General features: G+C 47.0%; 1 protein-coding gene across 3 annotated transcripts in view; it reads right to left on the bottom strand.

Annotated features, from left to right (window-relative positions):
• Positions 1 to 1,529: 1,529 nt before the first annotated feature.
• The window catches only part of KCNQ4 (potassium voltage-gated channel subfamily Q member 4), a 93,854-nt gene continuing 70,273 nt past the window's right edge, over positions 1,530 to 25,110 (bottom strand). For 2 of the 3 annotated variants that reach the window (XM_028738996.2, XM_077931927.1), the window contains 8 exons: positions 21,507 to 21,595; positions 18,505 to 18,660; positions 16,528 to 16,572; positions 9,195 to 9,412; positions 8,492 to 8,594; positions 7,577 to 7,708; positions 6,073 to 6,199; positions 1,530 to 5,094 (listed from right to left, as the gene is read on the bottom strand). In XM_028738996.2, coding sequence (XP_028594829.2) covers positions 4,876 to 5,094; positions 6,073 to 6,199; positions 7,577 to 7,708; positions 8,492 to 8,594; positions 9,195 to 9,412; positions 16,528 to 16,572; positions 18,505 to 18,660; positions 21,507 to 21,595 — 1,089 coding nt within the window. In that variant the 3' untranslated portion in view covers positions 1,530 to 4,875. The remainder of the gene's footprint in view (positions 5,095 to 6,072; positions 6,200 to 7,576; positions 7,709 to 8,491; positions 8,595 to 9,194; positions 9,413 to 16,527; positions 16,573 to 18,504; positions 18,661 to 21,506; positions 21,596 to 25,110) is intronic. The other variant, XM_028738997.2, reaches the window with a different exon arrangement.

Genomic DNA, 25,110 nt, shown 5'->3' on the forward strand with positions numbered 1-25,110 from the left:
ACCCCCATATCTTTTCACCCATGGGTGGGTGTCTGGGGGAAGATAGTCTTAATCAGAAAAAGGCCCCCTGGGGTAAAGAGTTCAGCATTCCCACCCAACTGCCACTGCCCCAATCCAAATTTGCTTCTTCCGCCCCATGTGTGTGTTCAACTTAATTGTTTAAATTTCAATTTAACAACCCCACACATCAGGAGACTGTTCATTTCTGCATCTAGATGAGCCTAACATGGGACTTTAGCTTCATATCTGGGGGTGGGGGGAAGAGAGAAGCCAAAATATGCTTAGCTCATTTATGGCAGTGGCAAATTGTGAGCTGCTCTTATGGGCATTGGGATGCTACCAGGAACCATGTTTTAGCAACCATATAAATTATGGCCCAGGGCTGAACAGCTTGACATGGCAAGCACCCTTCTCTAAGTCAGTGGTTCTCAACCTGTGACTCCCCAGATGTTGTTGTACTACCACTCCCATCATCCCTGAGCTCTGGCCTTGCTAGCTAGGGGTGATGAGAGTTGTAGTTCAACAACATCTGGGGACCCACAAGTTGAGAAAGGCTGCTCTAGGTCAAGGCAGGGGTCCAAGTCTCTTCCAGTTCTTGTGCTTCTTCCTAGCCCATAGGGCAGGGGAAGAACCTCTGACTCAGGGACCAAATCTCTCCCCTGATGCTTTGCCCCCTGAATGTTTTTACCTGGCTGGAATGTATCCTTGAATGCTTGATAATGCCTGTTCCTTGCCTGGGTGGAGGCTAGAGAGGATTGTGTGTGCATAACAATGATAAAATTGACATTTGTCGCTTCATCCACTTTTACTTGGGATCCTGCCCACCACTGGAAGGTGGCCCCAGGAAACCTGCCTAGAAGGGAATGAGGCCCTTAAGCTGAGGATTCCCCACCCCTGTTGTAGCCCAAGGCATCTCTGGGCCCTTTTATAGCTTCTTCCCAAATTCTTGGAAGAACAGAAACAGCAGGAAACAGCCAGTAACTACCGTCTCCCCTCATTTGCCCTCTCCCCTGCTAGTCCAGACTCCTCCTCCAATACACTGTCAGTACAACTGTGCCCCCATCCCCAATATGCCACTGCCTGCTTTTTTAACTGTGAGTAGCTCATTTCTAGCCATGTCAGTCATTTACAAGAACCATGTAACAGAAAAAATTGGGTGTCTCAAGTTTGCTGGTATTCCTCTTCTTTCCCCCTCCCTATTTCCTTTTGTGTCATCTGTTTTTAGCTGGTAAGCCCAAAGGCAGGCACTGTGTTATTCTTAATGATTTGTAGGCCATGCTGGGAGCTAAACATCAGGGTGTAAATGCTTTGAATGAATAAATGTACAACTTTCCCTCAACAGTAGGCTTCAATAGCCTTGAAAGGCAAGGGGGGTCCTAGTGATCCCCATACCTCACTCCATCTTTCACCCCGCCCCATGCAGATTGATGGACAGTCATTTCCAAGATGGAGCCCAAGTTAACTCTGGCCCCCATCCACACAGCCCACAGGTTTCTCTCACAAACAGATAATTAACGAGACACACAGGCAACCGTCTACTGAAAACTTTAATGAAACAAATAAGTTAATAAGTTAATAAAGTGAGGTAACTATTCATTGTCTCAGAAACAAGGTTTATTTGGAAATCCATCGGAGGGTCCACTTCATTTACCTTGGTTGGTCAAAGCCATGCCCCTCCTCTCTTCCTCCCCCAACCGCACAAGCCCCTTCTCCCTCCCACTTTTGGAGACGTCCGTCTTGGATGGAAGACTTGGGGTGTGTTCTCCAAAGACGCCGTGTTCAGTGCATTGAGAGGTGGGGAGAGGTGGGCTTCGGTGGGCTGAGAAGTCAGGAAGAGCTCTAGCCATTTCTTCAAGACACATGCATGAGCATGCAAAGGAGAAAGGTGCACAGGAGGCCAGAGGGGCTTTTGTGGCATGCACCCTAAGGAGGCGTGAAATGGAAGCAGGGCCCTCCCCCTAATCTGATACCTCCTGGGCAACTGGATCACCCTGGTGATGTTGCCTGTGAGGTGAAAAGAAAGGGATAACCTTCCAGTTTTAAACCCTCCTCCATCTTCATGTATGACAATGGTGGTGGTGGCACTAAGAAAGAGAAGACAAAATCAGTGGGGAAGGGAAGACAAAAACCATGAAGAAGAGGAAGACAGAAACAATGAGGAAGAGGAAGACAGAAAAAAATGAGGAAGAGGAAGACAGAAAAAATGAGGAAGAGGAAGGACTTTGATCTGATCTCCTGCTTAAAAATAATTATCCAATCAGGGTGGAAGTACACTGTGAAATCCAGGTGGCCAGGTAGAGGCCAGAGAAAGGGGAGGAAAGGCAGAAAGGAACAAGCCATTCAAGCTTGTAAATTATTGTGGGATGGCTCTGTACCAACAAGAATGTGCGATGGAAATGGAGAGCGAGGAAGTATATGGTCCCCTCAAACTACTAGATCTAAGGGCCACTGTTTAAACAGCAGCAAGCTCAGGTTTGCGGCAGAGTGTCAACTTGGCAGAGCTGCAGTCAATTGTGGACCTCTGACATGCATGCTGGTATGATGCATGTGCTTTTAGACACATCTGGTTTGTACATTATTTTTGCAGATGAATTTCTAAAGCAGAGTTGGGAAATCTCAGGCCCATTGGCCTCTCTCTCTCTCTCTCTCTCTCTGGCTCTTGGGGCTTTTCACAAGCCACGACTCTTCCTAGTCCATGCCCCTTTCCCCAGGCCATGCCTTTCACAAGTGTTTTGCCTGTGTCCTTGGAACACAGGACACAGGTTTGCCTGTATGGAGAGGGGTGTGCTGTGTGTGGGTGTAGGTAGAAACCTCTGGCTCCTGCTTAGTTGGAATGTTGCCTACTAGACAAAAGTCACCCCTGTTGCTCCACCCACTTTACCCTCTGGACCCGCCCACCAGGACATGCGGCCACTGGAAGCTTGCCCATCAGGAAATGCGGCCCTCAAGCTAAAGAAAGATTATCCACCCCTACCTAAGTGTTGTTGTCGCTGTTGTTTTTTGTAATAGCACACACCTGGAATGGTAATGTGTTGAGAAGGTCTTAGCCACTGATCTTCCCCAGGAAAGCACACTCAAGACTGAAGTCTACAGTGATGCTTATTGCAATTAAGATTAAACAGCAAAACAAGCTAATTGGGAAAGGTTATTAGGAAGGCAAGTCTGAGAGCCAGTGAGATGTCATGGTTAGAGTTCTGGACCTCGGGGACCAAGGTTCAAAGCTCTAGTCAGCCATGAAGCCCACTGGGTGACTTTGAGCCAGTCGTAGCCTCTCAGCCTGACCTACCTCACTGGGTTGTTGTGAGGGTAAAACAGCGATGGGGAGAGCTATGTGCACCACCCTTGAGCTTCTCGGAGGAGAAAGTGGGATAGAAATATAGTAATAACATAAAAAATAAATAAAAATACCGCATCATATCTGGAGGCACAGCCTCATAATGGGAACAGCTCCCAAAGATGCAGAGGTTGGGGCTTGAAATGATGTTGGAAACAAGCTTTTGGTGAGAACCGTAGGAAGGCAGTTTAGTGGGCTGCCTGCAGGAGACTGAGGGGTAGAAATTGGGGGTCAACCAGGGCCTGTCTGCTAGCAAAGGGGCTGGATTCGTTAGGTGGTCTGAGGGGAGGGAGGATCTAAAGCTACGCCAGAGCGCCCTCCGTCAAGGTAACCACCACAAAACCAGAGCCTCTAATCATGAAAGCCTAATGCTATTGGATGCAAGGGAGCCACAATCCCTTGGGACAGGCTGGCTGCTGCCCTAAAAACAGGAATCAGATGCAACACACCCTGCAGGTCACCAGGAACTTCTCTGCTGCTGGCCAACTGGATTTGGCCTTCTTAGGTGAGCATATAAAGGCATCAGGATTGCCTCCGTGTCCTAGTCAGGGGAGGCTCAAAGTCCACTGATCGACTGTAAAGATTGATTTCAGGTTGCATATTTAAGATTGTTGCATATCGTGTTTGCTCTGCACCTGGGAAGCACTTCCCCTGCGAGGAAGGTCCCGCTGTGCTTATGATATCGGGGCCACAGAGCAACGTCCACTACCTGGTGGGGGTGAGTGGGGGAAGAGCCAAGGTGCTTAAACGCTGCCAAGAGCAGGAATAGACATTGCCAGTTATTATTCTCTTCTAGATGCAAAGGTAAGAAACCACATTCACTTGAGTCGCAATGCCCCTTGCTTTTGACCGGGGAAGAAAGGGTTACCTAGCATTTGCATAGCTGTTAGTAAGCATCTCCGACCTGGTAGAAGTCCGGAGCCAGAGGCGGTCAGATACAAGCCGATAAAGTAAAGTGTCTGGAACCACTGGTGTTATTTGCTGGGCTGGGGGAGGGGGCTGTTGTTGGCTCTTCAGCCCTGGTACCTCTGTGACAAAGGAGGGTCCAGCCCCTATGAAGTTGGATGCACCTGGAGATGCTTTTGATAGCAGAGAACCTTCAAAGATGCTCATCAAAGGATGAAGGGCAAAGGATGGAGCCCTCTGCGTCATGTTTCAGGCTAGTGTGGCTTTCTCTCCATGGAGAAGACCACCTGCCCCATGCAGTTCAGACTGCCAGGTGCTGCTATTTAGCACTTTTTGTTTAAAAAGCCACAGACGTGCCACAATGGCTCTACGGAGGGCATGAAAACTGCATCCAGTAATAACGGCTTTGTTCTGCAGCTGGAAGACTTCAAGTAAAGTTGAGGTGCATTAAGAGGAGTCAGTTGGCGCCCCACCAGGATGGCGAGGGTGACGAAGGGCTCTCACTCTCGGAGCGTTGTCTGTCAGAGCAGCCGGCAACGTTTGTCTATCCCTCCTTCTGCCCTGGAAGCGGAGAGATGCCGCCCTCCCTAATATGGCTGGTGTGTAACGACCACATGGCTAGGCTGGACGCCATCTTAGTCCATGTTGGTGCTAGCCGACCGGGAGATGTTCAAGGTCTGAGCGGAGACAGAGATGTCCTCGTGGTCCACGGGGCTGTGGTAGTCGGAGGTGATGTCAGGCTCCCCGGTGGGGATTGGTATTGCCGTCAGGCTGATGGAGTTCACGGACCCTTTCCGCAAGCATTGAGAATAGACACCCAACAGCAAATCCAACTTGTGCTCAATGGACTGCACCTGCACAAAGCAAGAGAGGTCCGTCAAAGGCCAGGAGTTGGGCTGCTTTCCATCAGGTGATGGAGGCGAGGACTCTGAACCTGAAGGGGAAGGCACTGCTCCTGAAGGAGTCAGTGCCTCCCCACCAACCACCAGGCCAAGAATGTGGCATTGTCTTCCTCTCACAACTCCACTGTAAAAAGACCCAGGGAGACCTGAACCTCCCCTGTTCCACTGCTGGAGGAGATTATTAGAGAAGGCCGAGCCCTTTAAGCAGAGGAAGTTTCAACAATTAGGCTGCATCTCTTGCTGCTGCTCTATCAGGGCTCTGTTTCAACTGCAGTAACTCCAGAGCACAGACTGAACCCTACTTTGTCTTGTGTGTAGCTTAAATCTCACTGTATCCGACACCTTGGTTGAGCCTTGCCACACTGCAGGGCAGGATAAGGAGAGAGGGGGAGGGAGGGAGAAAAAGGCCCTCTGGTGCCCTGGATCAGAGTGGAAAGGGAAAACCAAAGGGGAGAAACTCAACTTTCACATCTCTAGCTTCTAGATTTGATTGAGTCCTTAGCTGAAAAAGTAGCCTCAGAAAGTCTGCCACCATTGCAGCCAAGTTCTCCCTAATGAGTGTTCAGTTCAATTCTTTGATCTTATCGACACTATGTGTTCCAGCTGGCAACGAGGCCTTAGTTTAGCTAAATAAATAAATAAATAAATACATTATTTCATATCCCACCTTTCCTGCCAAAGGAGCTCAGTGTGACAGATGTGATAAAACACTAAAAACATCTTAAAACATTTTTAAAAATTAACCACATATAAAGCTATTCCTAGCTGGGGGTTGCAAGAGGCCTCTCAAGTGTGTGCATTACAGACCCTTCCTTCCTTCCTTCCTTCCTTCCTTCCTTCCTTCCTTCCTTCCTTCCTTCCTTCCCTCCCTCCCTCCCTCCCTCCCTCCCTCCCTCCCTCCCTCCCTCCCTCCTCCACTTCCAGCCATACCTGCTTCTCCACCTTGACCACTCGGCCCAACATACTGAAGTCGTCTGCCAGCTCCACCTCCAGTGGTGTCTTCTCCCCTTTTTTCTTATCGATAGCGATAGACCCCCGGCCCACAATCTGATCCACACTGCCAGGCAAGGAAGAGAGAAGAGAAAGGCAGGAAAATGAAATCACAGATGCAACAATGTGTGGAGGGCTAAGGATGCAAGGGCGAGCAACTGGCACTCAGAAGCACTTCTGCCTCCCTCCATAGAGGCAGAGCATGGCCATCATGTCTAATAGCCATTGATAGCCTTCTCCTCCTCCATGAATTTGTCTAATCTTCTTTTAAAGCCATCCAAGTTGGAGGCAATTGCTGCCTCCTGCGGGAGTGAGCTCTGTAGTTTAACTGTTCTATGCATGCAGAAATACTTTCTTTCATATTTCCCAAATCTTTCAACATTCAGCTTCATTAGATGCCCATGAGTTCATGGAATAATAATAATAATAATAATTTTTTATTTATATCCCGCCCTCCCCAGCCGAAGCTGGGCTCAGGGCGGCTAACAACAATCAAAATAATCCAACATTCTAAAAACATTCATTATAAAATTAATTAAAATCAAATTAATGACAACCATTAAGCAACATTCTGTGCAGATTGCCAGAGGAGGGGGGTCAGGCTGTGCCCTGATCAAAGGCCTGGTGGAACAGCTCTGTCTTGCGGGCCCTGTGGAAAGATCTTACTCAGCTATGAGTGATCACAGAAAAAGAAGAAGAAGAAGAAGAAGAAGAAGAAGAAGAAGAAGAAGAAGAAGAGGAGGAGGAGGAGGAGGAGGAGGAGGAGGAGGAGGAGGAGGAGGAGGAGGAGGAGGAGGAGGAGAGAGGAATGAGTTTCCCCTCCTCTATCCACTTTCTCCTTACCACTTACAATGTCATAAACTCCAACCATATCACCTCTTGCCTTCACAGAGCTATAATTCCATGCAGCCTTAAAAAAGAGTTCCCAGGATTCTTTGGGGGAAGTAATGTGCTTTAAATGAAGATACCTTGCCTGATGCCAAGAGGCAGCAAGTGGCAAAGAATGGCTAGATATTTCTTATAAATGCTGAGCAAGTATTACATGGCACCTGCAACCATACCAGTGCTATAAATTGAAGCAGCCAAGTGGGCGTATATTGGGCAAAGTGATTCCGCATGTAAACCAGACCCAGGCTATTAAAGGCTTTCTCAATTAATAATAACACCTTGAATTTGGCCTGGTAGCAAACTGGCAGCCAGCGCAGACACCTGAGCACAGGTATTATATGTTGGAGGGTCTCACTCCTGTCAGTAATCATGCTGCAACATTCTGCACTGGCTGTAGGGATCAAGCACAAGGGAAGAAGCCCCATGAGCAATGATGGCAGTTGTAGTTCAACAACACTGGGAGGGAGGGAGGGAAGGAGGGAAGCGAGTTCTGGGTGAAAGTGGGTTTCCTGCAAGAGAAACTCTAATCCAAGCAGGCACTGGCAGCTCCACTTACCGGGTCTGGAGACTTTTGATCCTGCCAAGCATGTCCAGGTGACCAGCTGAGTACTGCTCAATAACATCCTTGACGTCATACGGACGCAACGTCTCCTTGAACTTCCTCTTGGCCACCAGGAACTTGAGAATTCTGCAAAAATGGAAATATCCAGAAGGCTTGAGGGAAAAGCAGCCTGATAATTTGATGAAAACTGCCCTACAGAGAGACGGACCACTGGCCTATCTAGCATAGTCTGCTCTGTCTAGTAGCACCTTTCTAAGGTTGCAGACAGAAGACTCGTCTATCTCTGCTAATTGGAGATACCAGGTGGTGGGACCTCATCAATGCAAAGCAGATGTTCTAACCCATTCCCATTACCACTGGTCCATGTAGCCCAGTAAGAACTTTTGAAAAGGTGCATGGGATCAAGCCAAAGGATTAGCTAGCCAGAGCATCCTGTTCTTACCGTGGCCAACCAGGTGTGCTGAACCAAAGGCAAAGTGTCCCGGAAGTTTTGCTAACACCACCTTGGTAGTCAAGATAACCCCACAATTAATTGGTAGATGTTGTCATACATGTTTATATTTGTTTGCTTTGATATAAGCTAATTGGCTTGCTTTGATGTTATCTTTATCTGTACGCTTGTGGTACTGGGCTCTGAGCCCAGAAAGGGGAACAATCTGTAAAACTTGGGTATTTGCCACCTATGCCCTCATTTGGACAGGTGCAGCAATGGGGAGTCAACAACCTAAAGTCAATTACCCAGCCACCCCCATCTCAAAGTTCAAGTTGTCTCATCAAAAGCAAGGCATCAATCCATCAGAGAGGATGGATGGAAGGAGGAAAGGGGTACCCAGAGCCACACTTGCCAAATAACACAAGACAAAGGCCCCCAGGGGCCTGAACCAAGAGCACTTGCCCCACAAGGCTCACCTCACTGCCCTGATGAGCATCTTCACAGCAGGCATGATATCCTCAAAAGTCAAGTCACACTGGTAGGCCTTCTCCTCATTGCTTTCCTCTGCAGGTCCATCAACTGTGAGCAGAAACAGGGCTTCATGGGAGGAGAGTGACTTGCCGGGCATTCCTGCCTTCTTAGTCAGTTTAAGGAAGGCACAGCCCACCATTCGCACAAATTTCCCTCCACTTTCTCTCCACCCTTCATCAGTTCATTTGCACAATAATTGCTTCTCCCTATCATCAACACCCCCCTCTGTCTGTGTGTGTGTTTCCCCCTTTTTGCTCTAATTTTGTTTATCCTCGTGTGTGCAAACACACAGGCACACAACAATTGCTCAATATTATAAGCTTGCATCCCAATAAAAGTTGTGAAGATTGAAGGGCAGGAACAGGGCAGTTGGTGGCTGCTTTTGCATACTATCAGTATCATATTTAGAACAGGAATGAAATTCCCATAGCAGATTCAGATTGATTAATGACCCCGTGACGTCTTTATTTCTTCCTTCCTTCCTTTTGTAGTAGCATGTAGCTTGGCTCAATTCCTCAAGCTGTCTAGAACTCCTTCTTCTGCAGGCATCTTGAGGAGCACCCCCTAAAAAGAAGCACACTCTGCAACCTCTCTCCCCACCCCAGAACCCCTTCACAACCCCAAACTGCAGGTGCTCCCAAGACCTACCCTCCACAGGTGTCCGGGGCTTCAGCCTCAATGAGGCCCGGAATCTTGTCCTGTCATTGAAGCTCCAGCTCTTCTGCACCTTGGTGGGGCTGATGGCCTCGTTGACATTCTCGGTGCTGGGAGAGCGGCGGAGAGGTGGGACCAGATGCTGCTTCCCCCGGCTGCCCTGCCTCTGGGAATTGTTCAGGCGGATGCGGTCCTTGATGCCCATTTTATTGCTGCAAAGGATTCAGGGGAGGAACGGAGAAATTAGGAGGGAGGTGAGGGGCTCTTGAGCTGGGGAGGATGCAAGCAGCAACCTAAAGGGGGCGCTAGAGAGAAAGAGATAGAGAGATGTGGTGCATTGCACTCTGGTCCCTGGTAGACCTGCTGACTGCTTCCGAGAGGGAGCTGACTGGAGCTGACTCAATGGTTCTGACATCCTACACCAACTCTAGATGTATGTCAGAATCAGAGAGGAAATATTGGTACAAAGAATAGCCTGATCACAGCAGGCTAAAGACAGGGCATTTCCCAAGGTCTTGAACTCAGAACCTGAATAAATGGCTACTCTACCCACACTGAGATTCAAAGAGGTTCTTATTTAGCCTGTGGTATCTTCCCCCAACTCAAGTGAATTTCTGCTTGCTCACAAGCCAATTCTAGAAGTCAGGCATCAGCGAAGACCAATGACTGGTCAAAATATGCTGTGTGTCCACCAGCCCCTCATACAACACAATCCTGTAATATTTTCCTTGGAATAAGCCCCACTGAACTCAGTGTCACTCACTTCTGAGTAGGTATGATAGGATTGCAATATGACTAATCCAAAACAGGACTGGATAACTTGTGGCCCTCCAGGTGTTGCTGGACTACAACTCCCATCATCCCTGACTTTGGGCCATGTTGGCTGGGGCTGGAGTCCAACATCTGGAGGGCCACAGATTCCCTACCCAATCAGGAATGTAAGTGTGACACAGTAGTTTAAAGGCATGCATGTTGTGCCCCAATTGATGCATTTTAGCCTGGATTAGTTAATCCAGAATAAGAAGGTGGTCCTAGCTAGCGTACAAATGGCAGTAGAAACTGTAGTGATATTTATTTTTTTGTCATTTTGTTTTGCAATTAATGGGTGTCTTTTATTTTTTAACACATTTACAAATGATTTTGACTGCTTCCCTTCCACAAGGATGGCTTTATTTTCTGCTGCTTGTGGAAGTGAAAAGAAAAAGTTAAATGACTGGTTCTTAAGTAAGGCAGCGACATCTCTTTCAACTGCTTCAACCAGTAGTATCAAAGCTAAATCCACTCCTTAGCTCAACCTTCCCCTGGTGTCCTTCAAATGTTTTTGGGTACAACTCTCCTCCATAGCCCCACCAGTCTCTGGGGCTGATTTTGTAGTGCAAAATCTCTGGAGGGCATCAGGGCAGGGAAGGACATCCTAGCTATGCAGAAGTAGGGAGGGAAATCTACATGAAAAGGGAGAGGGACCAGTTTCCCCTTTGTGCTTAGTAAGGGCACTCTCTAGGATGTGGGGACAGGCATATCATAAATCAGAGCTGCAATTCCACACAACCTCCCCTAAAAATGCAAAAGTGACTTAAGGATTAAGACTCTCTGAGAACGTCAACTTTTTTTAAAAAAAGGATTCTAGTCTTTATCATTGCTAACAACAACATGAAAGTGTGTGGGCAAGTTTTGTTGAATTCTGGTTAAGATTTGCAAGGATTAGGGGTGGAGTTTCAGTACCCTGAACAGCTCCTGACCCCTCCTTCCAACTAGTAGAACCAGAATAAATAATGCAAAGTAAGAGAGTCCATGCATATATATTTAACAGACATAAGATTGCAGAATCCAGCTTGTTGTAGAATTTGAGTTACCTTAGTGCAGAGACACACACACACACACAAATATATATATATTTGTGCACTATATAGTGCACCCAATCCTGACCACTGACAGTTGTTTTGTTGTTGTTAACAAAGAAATAGGTGAAGGGAGAGAAGGAAAAGGACAAAATCAAGTCATGCCACAAAACGCTATTCATGGTCCAGATGCTACTGAGGTACTTACGGTAAGGGCTGAAAAAGAAAGAAACAAAAATATAAAGCATTAAAATGACCAACCGATAAAGAGAGATTGAAAGACACCGCCAGAAAAAGGAGGCCTGGAAAGGAGATGTTTGGATACTCCAGAGGTTTTGGGGGAGTACATGGGAGCTAGCTAAAATAAATAAGTCTTTCGGCTGATGTTCTGGCTAAATGGCCAAGAACATCTCCCTTGGTAGGAAGTTGAGGCCTCCAACCCAAGCAAAGCTGACAGCGCGAGGAAGAGGGCAGCAAATCTGTCCCAGAGCCGAATTCAAAGTGCTGGTTCTGACCTACAAAACAGCAACAACCTCAGGGGTTATAATGCTTACCCCATATTTGAGTTGAGCATTATGAACTCCTGAAGTATGTATTTCGAAGTCCCAGAAATACAAATTTTGGTGACATCACTAGCACTGACCCACAGGATTTTTATGAAGATCCAGCATTGAAAGAATTGCTACCACTGAGAAATCCAGAGATGGAACAAACAATATGTAGCACAGACCACATCGCATAACCCTTTCTAAGATGTCTGGAGGCTACGCAAGAGCAGCCCCACAACCAAGGTGCAAGGACCAGAAGTCACCATTTGCATAAGATCCACACAAAGGCAAATTTAACAGCAGAGGATTTTACATTTGGGTCTTATCAACTTTCCATAAAACAAACAAACAAAAGTTAAGAGAAATGTTAAGTTTCTTGATCTCACTTGTAAGCTACTCTGGAAGGCATTCTGCCACCCAGGTACAACAAAGCATTGTTAGCCTTCAACATTAAAATAAGAGTGAATGGGCAAAATGTGTCTGTCAGAAGCACAGAACATAACAAGAGCCCGCTGGATCGTCTAGCCCTGCGTCCTGTACTCACAGTGGCCAACCAGATGCCTGTGGGGAACCTGCAAGCAGCACTTGAGTGCAAGAGCAACTCTCCCCTCCCGCAGTTTCCCAAAAATATATATTCAGAAGCATTGCTGCCTCTGACCATGGAGACAGAGAACAGCCATCATGGTTAGCAGCCACCCAAAGTCTTCTCCTCCCTGATTTTTTCTGGAAATTGCAGCACAAACAAAAGGGTGGATGAGCCCTGAGACTAACCATCTCTTGGCCACCTTCAAGCACCACGGTGCCTTCTGAATTGGGGTGGGATGGGGGGAGAACGTTGCATCTGCTCTGGGTAACTTCTTCCACCAATCCTTCCAGCCAGGTGTTTTCAGTCTTTTAACTGGAGACACCCCTTTCCACATTGGCTGGATTTCAGCAGAACTCACTGATGCACTGCAGGGGAGTCCACTAAAGTGCACCCTCAAAACACAGATCGCAGGTCTCCTCCTAGTCCTCAGCATCATCTGAGAGCAGCTTTCTGCAACCAGGTACCCTAGAGGCGCTTTTGGACTACACCTCCCATCAGCTCCAGCCATCACAACCCATGCTGGCTGGGACCAATGGGAGTTGCCACCACCTAAATCTTTTGTAGCACACCTGGCTGGCAAAGCCTGCCCTCCAAGAACTGAGAGTTCACCCTTTCTGCACCCCCAGCATTCCTTGAAGCTCTACACTGCTGTGCTGAGGGTAGGGCCATAGCCACGGGTGTCCATTTTGGGGGAGGGCATTTGCCCCCCTGAATCCTAAATGCATTTATTTGTTTTACTGTACACAGACTCATGCAAGTGTCACAGACTTCCCCCAACAAAAATTATTTCTGCACATATCCATGGCCATAGCTCAGTGGCAGAGCACATGCTGTGCATGCAGGTCCCAGGTGCAAACCCCAGCAGCATCTCCAGGTAGGGCTAGGAAGGACCTGGCCTGAAACCCTAGAGAACTGCTGTCAGTCACTGTAGACAATACTGAGCTAGATGGACCGGTGGTCTGACTGAATATAAGGCAGCTTCCTATGATCTGTAATTGTGATCAAGCTGTTGTTCTGGAAACGCTTGTCCGGGGTTCTTGCCGAGGGATAATGCCAATTGACTTTCAAGCCAGGGTTCCTTGGCACACAAGAACTGCCACCAGGGCAGAAATTATTTGTCAGCCTTGTTCCTTGGGTTGCACTGATGGGGCAGTTGTCAACCTCCTTGGCCCCCTCGCCTGCTCCACCTTTCCCCCATGCATCTCAAGTAAAAACACGATAGGAATAACTTCAGGGCCAGCCCTTGTGTAGCATATTCTGCCAGACTAAATTCTTCCTGTGGGTGAAAACTGATTGAGCCCATCCATGACAACCACCAACTTATAATTCCATGGATGCACACCTAGGAAAATCTCGGGGTGTGGGGTCAGTAGGTGAGCTTTGAATGCAATCCTTTTGAGGTTTAATGCAGCAGAAGTCCTACAGGATGAGCTGTGGACTCTGAAGACTCTCTGCGTCCCTGCAGATGTGGGCGTGGCACCCAGACGCAGAAGCACGTGCTCGTATTGGAATCCAGACGCCCATGAAAAGTGGTGACATCACCGTGCTAATGGAACCACTTCCCCTGGAATGATGTGGTGTTGTGGGTGAGAGAGAGAATCCACAAAGACACTACTGGCCCCAAGAGTTATTCCAAACCCACTTTGTCATCAAGCACCTACAGGCAAGCAGATCTCCAGCACAGCTTTCTCAGGGTTGCTATAAGAAAAAAATGGGAAAATCCTACTTTCCTCCTATTAATTTTTGGCACTGCTCAGATTATGAAATGAGGGAGGTAGGGCAGGGGGCTTAATGAAACCTACAAGCTCCACCACCAAACTGGGCTTCATATAACTGAGCTTTTCTTCTTCTTCTTCCCTTGCCTTCTAAAAAGAGACAATAAGTGAGCTGTTGCAAAAGGGAAGGGGCAGAAATTCTTCTGCCCCAGCTGAGCACTGATGGAAGCAGAAGTCTATCTTCCTTACTGCTTTATGGGGGCCATCTGATAGCAGTGGAAGCAGGACTCCCTGCTCACAACACAATCACATTTGAAAACAGGAACTTCCTGACTTGAAGCCACATGGACCAACTCTGTCTAGTGGCCACATTTAGTCACTAAAGGAATCTCTAAAGTACAGCATCCATCATCTTCAGCCAACAGCCGTTCTGACTGAGGCTGATTGGAGGTGCAGCCCAGAAGCATCTTGAGGGCTGCAGGCTCCCCTTCCTTGGAATGGAGAATTTGAGGAGGAGAAAGTTATTGTCCTGGCAATACAGCTTGTCCAACAGTGATGTCTCTCATGTGAGCCCATTGCATTATCTACAGGTGGGAGGGACCTTGGTGAGATCAGCACTCTATAAAACTGAATTCTAGCACAGGGTTGGTGGCTCTCATGATGTGCGCTGGTCCAGGGTTGAACCCCATCCTCACTGTCCTTGCTGAGAAGAGGAGTAAAGTATCAAGCTGTTTGGCCAGAAATAAAGAGGGTAAGCTTGATGAGTTTAGCTTGATAAGAGATTCTGCTATTAGCTCCAGGCCCTGTTTGAGAAGCCCCAGCCTGAGCCATCACTACCATCTTCTGCCCCAAACACACTCCATCCCCTTGGCTTCTGAGTCTCCACCCCTTGAGCCTCTGGGGGACTTGGTAGTGGTACCTTTTTGAACCATGGATGATTCCCTCTGTGACACTGTTCTGATAAAATCCACGTCACATAAACATTTGATCAATTTTTGGTCCATCAACTGCCTTCTGTTCAGACAGGTCAAATCCCAACCCAACAGGAAAGGAAGTAGAAAAGTTTAGAAGACTAGGGAAAGGAACCATTTTAAAAGGAGTTTGGGGGACATTGAATAGTTCCCTCTCCTTTTTCTATGGTTCCAGCTGAAAGGCATTAATGGAATCTCCTTTTAAGCTGCACTGGAGACTGATTATCTGGTTGCAGGAGAGCAAACGTATCTCCCACCAAGAAAGGACTTCATAGCAAGATTCAGAGGGTTACCCCCATGCACATCTCCATTGCACATTGGAGCAGCATGCCATCCTTTTTTTTTCTAAAGGAAAGGGAAAAACCAACACAGGGCGAAACAATGCAACAACAATTAAAATCCAATTCAACCCCAAAACATCTCTTGGGTAGCAGATCCAAAGCCTCGGTACCTCTGTTTCCAGCCGGTGTGAATCCGAAAGAAATTCCTTTTACTACTAAAGATCTGGCTAGAGAAACGGAAAGAAAGAAAGAAAACAACAGAAGGGGAAAGGTGGGAGGAGGAGGAGGCAAAAAGTTAGTAAGGGGGACAGCAGAAGGGAAGTTAGAAGGATGATCCCAGAGGGAAAAAGCCTTGCTGAGGCTGGCAATAATGGATGCTTGTGTGTATACAGCACCCCCTGCAGAACGAATCGTTCAATGACAAATGTGACTGAATATTTAACTCACATCCATAAGTTTTTGGTCCTAATTCAAATGAGCAGGCATGGGGCAATTTATTGGACCCCTTCAGGAAGCAATCCATTATTATATTAAAATAAAAAAACCTGTTGGAAAAACTTCTGGTTTAAAAAGGATAAGCACATTTCAGAGAAAGAACTGGGGGGGGGGGCAGCAAATAACCAGTTTTTGTGCAGGAAGTTTTGGTACACACATTCTCTCTCACTTTTCGCTCTCTGCCTCCACATGGCAAGCTGCATACTTGAAACTTTGCACGAGAGAAGCAACTGACAGAGGCATTCCAGGGAAAACCGGAAGATGTCTCTCTGCGATCGTGATTCTGAGACATGCATTCATTGGAACACTGGAACAGGCAGCTGTGCAGTAGCATCAAAACAATGCAATTGTGTCAGCAACCAACTTTTTGGAAGACTGCTTGGGAGAAATAAGTGAGGGCAATGGGCTGAGTCCCCATGACCCTAATGTGGCCTGCTATCAAATCCCATTTTTTGAGGTGTTGCTTATCCATTTCTCTGTTTCTGGGTCTGGCAAATGGCTCCCCTCTTAGGCCTGGATATGATCCAGGGGCCATTGATCATTTGCAGTGCCCTCCAGATGTTGATGGATTCTCAGTTCCCATCAGCCCTAATCAGCATGGCCAAAGGTCAGTGATGGTGGTTGCTAGGAGACCAGCAGGAGGACACCACCTGCTTTAGAGCCTAAAAAGCATGCGGGCAATGTCTCTGTGGTAACAATGTACTGGCTTCTTTCCTGATACACACACACACACACACACACAGAAACACACACTCAAGGTTTATTTAGCTTTGATGACCTCTCCCCAAGCAGCAGCTGCAGAACGTCCGTACTTCTGGAAGAAAACCTACCGTCCTGTGGTCTCTCTTTTGAGGGGGAATAAAAGCACACAGCAGCTTTGAGGGAAAGGTTACCTTAGGCGTAAACACTTGTGGGGTGGAGCTTCCTCTTCTTTCCAGCTTCCAGGAATGAATGGGGAATGGTGAAGATGGGAAGGTGGAGGAAGGACGAGGAGGAGAAGTGGAGGGAGGTAAAGAGGAGAGAGAGAAAAAGATGATGAAATGAGGTAGGGACTGCAAAGGAGACTTGAGGGGGGGGGAACTATCCGGCCCAGCAACACAGGCCTTCATATAGTCAAGACAATCCAGTTGGTTGCATCCAGCGACAAATCTGCCCAGCTAAGGGCTAGCAGATTTTATTTTTTTTAGCCTCAAGAAATATTTGCTGCCTGTCTGTTACGAAGGAACAAACACACAATGGATTTTCAGCACCGTGAAGCACAAACTTTGTAGTCTCTGCTTCCCACCTTCCATCCCCACAAGTTGCCAAACCCTCGTCAGTGTTTATAGGTTCTATAAACAGCTTTCTGCTCCTAAAGCAAAAGTCCCTTGTCCCTCCTCTTACAAATAAGGACCTGACTGCCATGCTGTTTGCTGCTGTCTGTTTAGAGACCACCTCCCATTGGAAAGACCCCCAAAAGTCTGACTTTTCCCAGATGGCAAGGGAAAACGTGGGATTTGGCTCTTTTTGAGCATCTAACACAGCACAGAAGAGCTGTCAGAGGCCAAACTAAACAAGATCCGTATAATAAGTTCTGGTTCCTGTACAACAGCCATGTAAACAGAAGTGATGTCAATGTCAGACCTCCAGCCACTCATGCTTGCTTTGGGAGAGGCTGTGTCTCAGATAATTCAGTTATTTTGCAGTGCCTCTGCTTAATTCTCCTTCTTATATGTGCATGATGTAGGCATGTAAGAACCTACAGGTTTTATTATAGTTGTTAAAAACCAATAAAATATATGTCTTTTTTTAAGTCTCTATCGCTGATCCGGTCACCATGTGCATAGATCACCATACCTTCTGCCTTGCAGATCTTCCCCCCTCTTGTCACTCTCTGCCACCCATAGCATGGGCAGGGCCATGGGGTGGTTGCCCTGGGCACAAAGTTCTTAGGGGTGCAAAATTTCAAAAGAAAAAGAAAGTAGTAATGAAAAATGAAAAATATTGCGTCCTCCCCCTCACACAGAAAATCTCCCAATGTTCACATGGGTGGACTGGGGAGCGGATTTGGGCAGCAGCTGGTTGCTAGGGTGCCCTCTGCACAGGCTTTGGAAAGTCACCCACTCCTGACCAATCCCCATCCCACTCTCAGCTGTGCTTGACACTCATGGGGCACTGCAGCTGCAAATCAGACAGGTTGCCAAGCTATTGCCCCTTCATTTCAGCCTATTGGCAGGCATTGCTAAGGATACTTTCCTTAACCCGGACACAGGTAATCCACGCTATGCCACTGCTGCCACCCCTTTGATTCAGAGCAGATTTCCTGATCACAGGGATGAGAGAGAGGAAGTAGCTTGTGCTGCTTATTCTCTAAACCTCTTTGTAACTACTGGAGAGCAGAATAAAGAAGCCCAATCCTAACCTCCAAGTCTTCAGAAACAAATTCTCCATTGTCCATTGTCTATTCATTCTGCCCTACAATCACAGCAGCAAGAAACATATCCTAAAAGCTTTGGTTCTCAGGGTTCAGAGGTGGGCACTAAAATCTGTGAAAGAAAACTAGATTCCCACTGTTAGCAAAGTCTTACAATCCACACCAAAAGGCAATGATGGTGACAGCTATAATTCACAAACACCGAAGTTCTCTGTAGAAAATGCACTTGTTAAAAATGATTAGTTAGAATAGGCAAAATGTAGCAGCAGACTCCAGTCAGAAGGGGGAGGCCAAGAACAAGGACTGGTGGTGCATTCAAGTCAAAGGGCCATTGCAAACCCAAAGGAAGCCAGTTCAACGTCTGTCAGATGTTAAACCAGAAGGCAGCAGCAGCAGAGTGAGAAAGCGCCAACACACCAGACAGACAGAGGGGACACACCACAGGCGTTGACCCTACCTTTCCCCCGAGCAAAATGGAGGATGGATGGTTTTCAGGCCAGAGGTGAAGGAGTGATACGGTGGTGGAGCTCCATCGGGGAATTTCCTCACCTCAGAGTTCCTGAGCCCCCCGTTGCGAGCTCGGTGCAAGTGGTCAAACATAAGGACCAGTTCTCTAGGGGTGGGTCCAAATAAAAACATGGAGAAATTAAAATGCTTTGAAAAGGGGGAGAAAGAAAATAATAATAATAATAATAATAATAATAATAATAATAATAATATCAATATAACATACAGAAATTGAAGGGGGGAATAAAGATGGGGGATATCCCATAATTCTTTCAGTTGTTTGAGTTGGTCTCTCCGAGGTGTGAATTGGCCAAGGTGGGTTTGTTGAACTGGGGGGGGGGGGTTACAGATGTTCGGCTTTGGTATTTTGCCTTCGAATGCCTGGTCAAAACCTTGCAGTGGTGAGGCTTCATAGTTGGACCTGAACCTTATAAACTGCTTGGTTCTGCACACAGCTTGAAAACACATTGAAATTACTGGACACAACAAAATATGCCATCTCCAACCTTCCGATGGCAGCAGAGTGAACTGCATACAAAGCTACTGTATTGTCAAAGCAAGTTATGCCTCAGCTGTGGGGTGCTTTCACTACTGATGGAAGACATGCCTGTTCATCCAGGCCAAGGGTAGCAACATGGTGACCTGAGGATGTTATGGTCCAGAGCTGAGTTTCCCAACCTTGGGTCTCCAGCTGTTTTTGGACTACAGCTCCCATCATCCCTAGCTAGCAAGACCAGTGGTCTACAATGGTGAGAACTGTACTCCAAAAACAGCTGGGGACCCAAGGTTGGGAAACACTGGCCTAGACTTCCCAGCACTCTCAGTCAGCCTGGCCAATGGGAAGAGATGCTGAGAGCTGTATGACAAAACAACTGGTTGGTCCCACACTGGCTACCCCAACCCTTCATATTATTAGTAGAGTTTGGTGACTGTGACAATTTTACTGCTTACTAATTTTTATTGGATACTGTTATGCCTTATTATTGTGCAAACCACTGCGGCATTCTTTTTGGTAAATGAAAAGCAGTGTAGAAATCTTTTGATAGATAGTAAGTAAGTAAGTAAGTAAATAAATAAATAAATAAAATGAACAAAATAGCAGGCAAATTAAACAGGAACTTGCAGCACCTTGCTCTTTAGAGTGCTCTATTTTCATCTTGCTACAGCACAGACTGCCCAAGTTGTACCCACCGGCACTAATGTAATTGCTTCTTATGGTGCCCACAAAAGCTCTCAGAAAATATCCCCGTAAAAATCTACAATGCATGAACAACTGATAGCTTTTCCCGATTGGTTCCTGGTTTCACTGATTCAGGCCCTCTTATGTTGGACCTGCCCCCTTGAAACACGCCTGCAATCCACGGGACGCCAGGGCTGGACATCCATCTTCCCTTCTGCTCTGAGAAGTGCAAAGAGCTTCTTTCTGTGAATGAACGTGGAGGCACTTGATATACATGCCATTTCTCCCACTGGCTTGAGGGGGGTTCTGGGAGGGGGGGCTGCTTTGTAGCCCTGTTTTTCCCCCTGCTATTGTAGATGCGGCAGCAATTTTGTGCTCTGCCACACCCCAGCAGCAGCCATTGGGAGGCAGGCACCCATGGCACTTTCTCAAAATTCCAGATGTGCTTACTGGCCCCAAAGGTTTGGCTGCCTCTGCAACAGGGTGTGCACTACTGAAGATGTTTTCTGAAACCAGCCGTGGAATCAGGCCATATAAAGGTAAGTATGGAAGTCATTCCCTGTACTTTGCAGAATCAATCATCTGACAACTGCATTGCAGGGTGTTGGACTGGACGACCCTTTGTCTCACTTCCGACTCTTCCATTCTCTGATTCTGTGGTGCAAACTTGCTGGGCTGGGTTGTCATATGACTTCTACTATGGGTTGCTATAACTTGAGACCCTGAAGAGCCTGTCAAATGAGGCAGAACTTAACGAGATGGATTAACAAGTCTGGTTCAGTAAAGGCCAGCATCGTATGTCCACACCCACCAGTGCATATTCATGTATATATGTATGTGAGTGAGTACAGTATATATATCAGCATGTAAAGACTAAGGGTCTCCTCCAACATCCACACCGCACCTCCCAGTCTCCACAGAAGTCTTTGCAAACAAAGTCCCGACACTGATTGAGATGGGAAGGTCATGTGTCAAGGGAGAGGGGGATGGAACTGTGATGGAAGTGTGATGCCTTGTGATGAGGGTGTGAGATCTGCACACAATCCCCAGCCAGCAGATGTTCTGTTTCACTCCTCCACTGGCTCCAGGGAAAACAGCAGCACGGGAGGCATAAGCCACTGCTTCACCTTTAAAAGTCATACCACCACACTCCTGAGGGCACCTGTTTTTCCCCTCTCTTGTGCAACAGAATGGCTGTCATTCACTACAATGGAAGCAAAAGAGTGTTGCACAGGGAGAGAGGGAGAGACATTGTCCTTTCAACCCGAGTGCCTGCAATGTTCAGGCCCTCTGTGCTCTCCCTTCCCATCCTAAAGACAGACATCTGACTAGCGCATAGACTGAACAGAAAAAGAACAGTGGATTATTGCTGCATGGCAACATTTCCCCAAATTAATTCGCCATATTAACTTAACTTAAGTTAACATAAGAACCCCCCTGATTTGGATCTATCAAACACCAGCTACCCAACACTGGATGAATGGCAGAAAGTCAGTGACACAAATGTCCCCACCATTCTTATTTGCTGGGGAACGGATACGTCCATTATATTGAAAACTGTTACATGAAATGGCAACAATCCACAAAGAAAACAGGAAAAAATGTAACTTTAGTCCAACCACTGCCATCCTGAACCTGATGTTAATTATCGCCCCACTGGCTTAGCCATTCCAGCCAACCCTGGCTCTCCACCTCTTGGCTTGCAGAGAGTCTGTGAATTTTGGGGGCCCACCACCAAGTAGGCTCCTCCATCAAGGCAACTTGACACCTACCTAAATGATGGAAGGATGCTGTCGTAATAGCACCAGGTGGCTGTCAGGTAGGCCCGGCTGACATCCGTTGAGTAGAGGCGCCACGCAGCCTGCACCAACCGGGATGAGGGGGGTGGGGAAAGAGAAGGGCATGTTCTTTATGCAATGCTTGTTTTCCCCAGTGGCCATCTTGTTATTGTTACTGATTGACACTGTCGTTTTTTAAAATCAAGGTGGCTCATGAAGATATCACAGTATAACAAGATATATACCTCCCTCCTTCCCTTTCTTTCTTTGAAATCAGCAATTAACAGCATTAATAACAAATACTACTTAACATCTAGTGAAGGATGACAACTGGACATTAAACAAGAGAAGATGCAGCTTTGGGAGGAAATGATCAACATATGTTTGCAACAGGAGCTGGAAACCTGATTTTAAGAAATTGTATTAAATTTAAGTAATTTGGTCTGATTTGTAACAATTTGGAATTTAGAAAAAATGAATAGCAAATATAATGAATACAACTAAAAAACAGAATTATGTTTGTTTGCTTGCTTATTTTAAAAAAACCTAAATAGTGTCCCTATATTTATAAGGCAATCAGAAGTGGTCTAATAAGGATGGCCATTTTCAAAAATGTGCTGTGGGTGATTTACTGGAGCCCTGAAGCTAAGTGATCATGAGAGACTCAGAAAAGCAGCCAGGAAGGGACTGTATAATGGGATATATTAGGGCTTTCCTAGTCCCTTGGGAGAAACTACAGTTAAAAAAGACATGCAAGATAGACTCCACCTCAGCATTGTTACAGGAGATAAACAAGATAAGAGTAAAACCACCAAACTGCAACAAAAACACAGCGATTTAAAACTGCAACCAGGACCATCTTTGTCTGCATGCACACCATACATTCAAAGCACACCCAAATCCTGGGAACCATAGTTTGTTAAGGGTACTGGGAATTGTAGATCCCTGAAGGGTAAACTACAATTCCCAGGATTCTGGAGGGATGTGTGTGGATGTGCTTTGAATGTATGGTCTGTACACTTCTTTTTCTAATACAGAAGACCAGGTATATTCTCACCCACCAACCCAACCTGCATTTGGCCAGACGTTGTTGGAAAAAGGATACTGGATTTTAAAGGTAAATCTTGAAAAAGCTTCACAGGGAAGGAATTGCACTATTGCTTTGGCAGAAATGGGGCCAAAATCTGCTGCCTTTTACCCCATAGATGTCTCAGGCAGCAGATTCGCTCTCCATTTATTCATTTATACTTGCATACTGTAATGTAACAGAATCTCTAAATGGTCCACACACAATGCAAGCGCCATTTTCCTCCTTTACTTTTCAGAGCAACTTGCCCCCTCCCTTCACAGAAATATGGTCTCACTTTACATGGGCACCAGTGGCAGTTGTGGTTCTATTACAAAACTGAAACAGTACCCGTGGTTTGAAGCTATGGTTAAGAGGGAATCTGATTTCTGTAAATCACAGAGGGCATCGCTGTGCATTTAACACGAAGCCATGTTTAACGCTGGGAAATGAAGGGAGTGGTGGTGCTGGCCTGCATTCACAAAGTCGGCTTCTGATTTGCAAACCATAGCAAAAGGGGTTCTGCTGCATGGGGCAATGGACAAAGGAGCTCCCCTTTGTGTCCCATTCCACATACAGATACGGACCGTATTTCTCCACACCTTCAGGTAGCTGGCCATGTAGAAACATTGGAAGCCGTCTTGTGATGTGTCAGATTATTGGCCCATCTAGCTCAGAACCAGAATTGACAGCAAGCTCTCCAGGGTTTTAGGCAAGGAACTTATCCCAGCCCTACCTGGAGAAGCCGAGGATTGAACCTGGGACTTTTTGCATACCTTAGGGGGTGTGGGGCAAGTCACACAGTGTATTCAGCTCTGTGCTCCACAACATTGGTAGGGCTGACCCAGCTGGAAAGTCACATCTGCCTGTACCATCACATTGTTGTGAACTGGCTTTAGACACTGTACTTCCCAGTCTAACACAGAGGCCCTCTGTAAGGTATGCTTTGTCTCATCACACATTCCAGTATTAATCTGTTTCAGTTGATCAGATGCCTTGAGTATGAGACGCTCAACCCCATAGAGAGGATTTGGGGCAGAGGCAGGGGGACAGGGCTGGGGCCTAAACCAGAGGATGATGAGCCCATAATCTTCTCCCAGGAGTCCTCAAATTACAGCAGCTCAATATTCTGAGATGTTTCTCCCAAATCGTTTCCCATTTATTTCTGGGGGTGGGGAAATGCTCTATAGGGAATTATTGTGGGTGGGGTGGAAGAAAGTGGACGGCCATATCACCATTTTCCATCTGCTCCAGAAAGCAAGGCCTTCTGAATTGGCCGGCGTTATCAGGTGGGGAAGGGCAGAGGAGCCCTTCTTGGGAGCAAAGGGGGCAGAGAGCTGTGTCCTTGCGATTGCTTTGTGTGCTGAAACAATGAGCGCGTTCCCCTTTTGTCTCGCTCACTGTCCATTTCCAGCTGTTCCTCGTCGGCCTTTCAGCGAATGAAAGGCAACTTGGAGTTGCATTTAGCAGTGGGGCAGCAGGAAAGCTGACAGGAGGAGATGGGAGGGGCAGGAGGGGTCCCCTTTGTCACAAGAGTCCTCTGAACCAGAGAGATAACGGGGGAGTCAGAAGCATCACCTTTCCAGCAACAATGGGAGGGAAACAATCTAGGCACATGGCTAATACACCAGGATTTTTGTTCTTTGCCCCGATGGCAGGTTCTATATTATAAAATGCAGGGCAGAGGGAGGGACAGCCAAAGAAAAACTGAATCGGAACTGGGTGTGAGCATGCAACATGGGGAGGGGAAAGGGGGCCAAGAAGGAGGTCACAGATAGAACAAGGATGAACAGGCAAAGGACCAGACTGCAACACTGGGCTTCTTGGGGAGGCAGGGCAGGATATAAATTTAATAAATGATATTATTGTGCAGGGGAACCAGCCAGGGGCATGCCAGATCTTGTTGGACTCCAACTCCCATCAACCCCCTGACCACAGGCTGTGCTGGCTGCAAGGGCTGCTGGGAGTGGGGCAGTTGCTGCCAGTCGGTGTAGACAATATTAAGCTAGATGGGCCAATAGGCTAAAGCCTCCAGTGTTTCAAGTAAAAAGCTGCTTCTTATGTGAAAAATAATAATATACGTAACCATGGGAGATAGGCCATCTACACCCAAACCTCTAGGACTTGGAGGAGGTTTCCTGGCTAGCTTTAGCAGTTTCCCCTTTGGATCCAGCTTTGATGGGGTTAACATGCTGAGCTCATAGGAAAGCCAGAGTCCTGGGAAAAGCTGATGGGATTCCCACCCACCACCTTATCCTATGACATGCTCAGCTATTGTATTTAAGCAAGAGAAGGGGGCTGAGGTTGCATTTTCCTTAAATAGGGCTTCCATTGTTCTTCCAACTGGCAGTGGCTCTCTGAGATCTCAGGAAGAGAGAGAGAGAGTCTTTCTTTCTGAGCCCTGATGAGATACTTTTATCCAGAGAGAGTGGTGACTGAACCTGGGACCTTAGGCACAATCTTGGACTGTGATCTGGGACCCCTCCCACTTGACCATTACTCTACTAGCAATGATACTTAGGGCTTGCTCCA

This window comes from Podarcis muralis, chromosome 7 (genome assembly GCF_964188315.1).
Source record: "Podarcis muralis chromosome 7, rPodMur119.hap1.1, whole genome shotgun sequence".
NCBI lineage: Eukaryota > Metazoa > Chordata > Lepidosauria > Squamata > Lacertidae > Podarcis > Podarcis muralis.